This window comes from Amphimedon queenslandica, unplaced genomic scaffold, assembly GCF_000090795.2.
Source record: "Amphimedon queenslandica unplaced genomic scaffold, v1.1 AMPQUscaffold_9919_Cont17828, whole genome shotgun sequence".
Classification (NCBI taxonomy): Eukaryota; Metazoa; Porifera; class Demospongiae; order Haplosclerida; family Niphatidae; genus Amphimedon; species Amphimedon queenslandica.
Genome location: NW_003549810.1, coordinates 1 through 4,620, shown reverse-complemented (window position 1 = coordinate 4,620; position 4,620 = coordinate 1). Strand labels below are relative to the sequence as shown.

The 4,620-nt window shown below is 32.5% G+C and overlaps 1 protein-coding gene and 1 long non-coding RNA gene across 2 annotated transcripts; both read right to left on the bottom strand.

Moving 5' to 3' along the window:
* Nucleotides 1-716: 716 nt before the first annotated feature.
* LOC109590510 (uncharacterized) lies at nt 717-1,175 on the bottom strand. The gene is made up of 2 exons (XM_020006411.1): nt 1,152-1,175; nt 717-1,051 (listed from the first exon to the last, which is right to left on the bottom strand). Exons 1-2 carry the CDS (start codon nt 1,159-1,161, stop codon nt 717-719), a joined length of 345 nt encoding a protein of 114 aa, XP_019861970.1. The 5' UTR covers nt 1,162-1,175.
* A 2,191-nt stretch (nt 1,176-3,366) lies between these two features.
* Nucleotides 3,367-3,759, bottom strand: LOC109590511 (uncharacterized). The gene is made up of 2 exons (XR_002189357.1): nt 3,486-3,759; nt 3,367-3,413 (listed from the first exon to the last, which is right to left on the bottom strand). It is a non-coding gene; the product is annotated as an uncharacterized LOC109590511 (long non-coding RNA).
* Between the last annotated feature and the right edge of the window lie 861 nt (nt 3,760-4,620).

Genomic DNA, 4,620 nt, shown 5'->3' with positions numbered 1-4,620 from the left:
AGATCCCAAATCATGATAGAATAAGAGAACAAGAGGTAAATCTTCTGGAGGAATATTGCAAGCACGGCCAACCTCCATAGCAAGAGATATACTGACGATATTTTCTTTTAAGGCCTGAAGAACTTTACGAAATAGAACCCAACTGATTGGGGTTTTTAATATTAGCTTATTTCTCGTGATATCAATGATGACACTTCTCACTACCTCAATATTGGGATCTTCTGATTCACCCTTACCAGATGATGTATTATCAATGATGAGGGTATCAGATATTAACTTGGCATATTCCTTATCTTTATAGTGAGATATTAACTCACTCCTCACTTGCTCCTTCTTTCTATCTATTAGTAAGTCTCCATGAGTGCCAATGCAATACATGCGAGGATAATCAGGAATACTTCCATCTGCCCCATATTTTATCAGGTGACTGTGAACACAGGCCATCCAATTGAGCATGTACGTAAGTGTAGACATATTGACCTCTTCTCCATCATATCGAATACCATCAATATGATGAACTGACTGCCATTTGCTGTTGAGATCTTTAGAGGCATCAAAGTGGAGGAGGAATGTGGTACGAGAGGTGAGAAAAACTGGTAGGATCTCAAGGAAAGCAGGTTGACCCCCACAATCCCAGAAATGCATCAATAAATGAGGCTCCAACTGACCCAGTGTAGGCAAAACTGAAAAGTTGCTAATTTCCCTAAGGACATAATCTAGCTTGATGGAGTAATGACATTATCAGTAGGATCAACGAGAACTGAGCGATGCTTTTCACCTTTCCTTACAGAAGAGAACAAGTGTACCATTGCTTCAATTTCAGCTTCATGAGTAACTGCTTCCCACTGCTCACTAAGCAATCCCTTAGCAAAGGGACGAACACAGCTGACATCAGATATGATGGTACTGTTAGCCTTAGGATCCCATGGTAACTTCATAAGAGAATTCTTGAAACTACTCTTCCCAACACCTGCTGTACCCAGAAAAAGAACACGTGAATAAGCAACATTCACCACCTCTCCTTCTGATAGAGCTCTTCTGTATGCAGCATCTTGAATAAAAACAGCTAGACCCTTAGCTTAGTAATAATAGACTCACCTTTCTAAAACACATGACAAAGTAATAACAATTGTTTCACATTATATGCTTACTTCCTGTCATGTTGCAAATAAAATTTTTGACAAGAAAATAAAATTAAAAAAATAATGGCAAAATTGTGAATAAACTAGCACTTACTGCCTTTTTGTTGTAAATCAAAGTTTTGAAATTAAAAAACGAGAGGGCAATAGATACACATGTAAACAAGAATCTCAAATTAAAATAGACTAGTACTTACTTGCTATTGTGTTGCAAGGAAGAGTTTGTGTATCACAAATGAACGAAGAAATTAAAGATAAAAAGGACAATAGATACACATTTAAAATGCATTTCAAATAGATTAGTACTTACTCGCTTTTGTGTTGTAAGGAAGGGTTTGTGTATCACAGATGAACAAAGGAAATTAAAGATAGAAAGGACAATAAATACAAATGTAAACAAGCATCTCAAATTAAAATAGATTAGTACTTACTTCCTATTGTGTTGCAAAACAGAGTTTGTGTATCACAGATGAACGAAGGAAATTAAAGATAGAAAGGATAATAAATACACATGTAAACAAGCATCTCAAATTAAAATAGATTAGTACTTACCCACTATTGTGTTTTGAAAAAAGAGTTTGTGTATCAAAGATGAACGAAGGACATTAAAGATAGAAAGGACAATAAATACACATGTAAACAAGCATCTCAAATTAAAATAGATTAGTACTTACTTCCTTTTGTGATTTGAAAAAAGAGTTTGTGTATCACAGATGAACAAAGAAAGTTAAAGATAGAAATGACCATAAATACACATGTAAACAAGCATCTCAAATTAAAATAGATTAGTACTTACCAACTATTGTGTTGTAAAGAAGAGTTTGTGTATCACAGATGAAAGAAGGAAATTAAAGATAGTAAGGATAATAAATACACATGTAAACAAGTATCTCAAATGAAAACAGATTAGTACTTACTCGCTATTGTGTTGTAAAGAAGAGTTTGTGTATCACAGATGAACGAAGGAAATTAAAGATAGAAAGGACAATAAATACACATGTAAACAAGTATCTCAAATTAAAACAGATTAGTACTTACTTCCTATTGTGTTGTAAAGAAGAGTTTGTGTTTTTAGTATCATAGATTAATAAAAATGAACAAGTATGTATATAATACTCATAATGCTTTTAGAACTAGATCTATTTACCTTTTCCTGTAAATCAAAAGTAATAGTCCAATCAATAATAATATTTATTATTATAATAAAATTTTATGTACCATGAGTTGATTTAGTCCACTTCAGAAATGACAGACATCAAGTCAACTTTTCAAGTTACTTCCTGTCATCCATAATCCAGTCCACCCCTTTTCTTTGTTATTGTAAGGAAATCCATGGTAAATCCAATCTATACTATCAAAACTATAGCTTTATATTAGCATTCTGCATTGTTTTTCGTCACAATAAATAAGCTTAGTCATACAATTAAATTGGATTGCTGATAAAATCAATCAGAGGTGGGATCTACTAGTTGCTCATAATTAAAATATTTAAACAACAAAAAACCAACAACAACCATGAATGACATCAACACAAACTAATAAAGAATACATCATTACAGATCATTACATTATTATATAGAATATGCAGAGAACTGAATTTTTGTACTCACTTCCCTCTTGTTCTAATAGACACATGTAGGGACATCACAGAACTCATAAATATTCCACACAATCTGAGCTTGTATTGCATACTAGATTATTAACAATCAGTATTTGGGGGTAAGTCAACTCAAGGCAATATGATCTCTCACAGTGAACCTGCCATACTTACTAGCTAGCATAAATAATTATACAATAAAGACACAACCATAGATTAGTACATCAAGATCTACTGTTGTAGATTTGTACATTGCTTTGACTGCTTAGGCTCAGGTACACCATGATCTCAATAGACATTATATAGATGGGTTGCTATTTGCTTATATTTTTGCCTTGTCTATGTAACAAGACAAGGTAACAGTTTTGTGAACAGTCAATCATGTGATCAATCTCACATTATATACCAGATGTATAAGTGGAGTCTTCACATATTTAGCTGTGACCATAATATTAAAACATTATAATCTACATGCACTTGTTAATTTTGAAAATAATAATACTAACAATAATAGTAATATGCCATTTGAATACATGTATGTACATTTCACCTAATAATTGTAGTTCATCACAGTTCTGTCTTTTCCTTTTCTTTCTCTCTTTCCTCTTTTGCTGCTTCTTCCTCTTCTTCTTTTAACTTTCTTTTACAAATCTCCTGCAGTACCTCAATTGGTGGCTCTAAAAATAAAAATAAAATTTATCATATCCACTATTGTGGTTATACCATAGTATATACTAGTAATGGCTAACCTGTGTCACTGTACCATCCTTTATCACCAGCAAAATGAGTTGGATAGACTAGCAATGGATAGGCAGAATAGACACGTAAATCTCTAGTAGTGTTCTCATAATAATGGACCCAATCACTCCTGTAATAACATATTAATATAACTCAATAGTCTCTCATTTGAAGCATTAGAAGTTTTAATTGGAACATAATGTCTCATTGGTAAACCATAAAAACCGTGGGCTATATAATCTGTGCCTTTTTCCAAAAAGTTGCTCATTTTAGCAAATAACTCATAAAATTTAGTGGTAGTCAGAATCTGTTCAAAGTGCATAAGGACTCAATATATCAAAAAATGTAATAAAAGTTAGGAGTGATTTTGAAGCCATTTTTTTGGAAAAATCATGGGCTATTATAAAATTTTGGTGTTTTCTTAAAATGGCCATAACTAAAAAAATTGACGTCAGAATCAGCTCAAACTTTCTACACAGCATAAGGACATCAATATGTATTAGAAAATCTAATAAAAAATTTGGAGTGATTTTGGAGCCAATTTTTGGAATAAACCATGGGCTATAGCCTTGGGTATTTTTCAGAATTTTGGCATCTTCTTAAAATGACCGTAACTCAAAAAATTGAAGTTGGAATCAACTCAAACTTTCTACATAGCATAAGGACATCAATTTGTATCAGAAAATTTAATTAAAATTGAGGGTGCTTTTGGAGCTATTTCTTGAAAAATCATTGGCATGAAAAATATGAAGATGACAACATTATTAAGCTTTAAAAATGGACAATACTCAGAGGAGGTATGACACGGTTGACCTTTGATTAATAATTGCAAAGTTCAATTGCATTCCATTGATATCACGTGATGCAAAATGGCCACTAGTACCTCTTTTAGCAGTAATTTAAAGCATCAGAAAAGAGCCAATGAGAATTTTATTGCTTCACTACAAACTATGATGATTGAAGTTATTTTTAAAATCTTAAACTAGTCAAGATCTATTTATCTGATGAAGTAAAGAGCAGGATCGAATTTAAGATGCACTGTCTCTTTCTCCTTCTTATATTCATGTCTATAAGCAAAGGAGAAATATTCTCCATGCACTAGTGATTCTCACAACTGTTAAGGATTGTCATAATCATTGTAGTTTC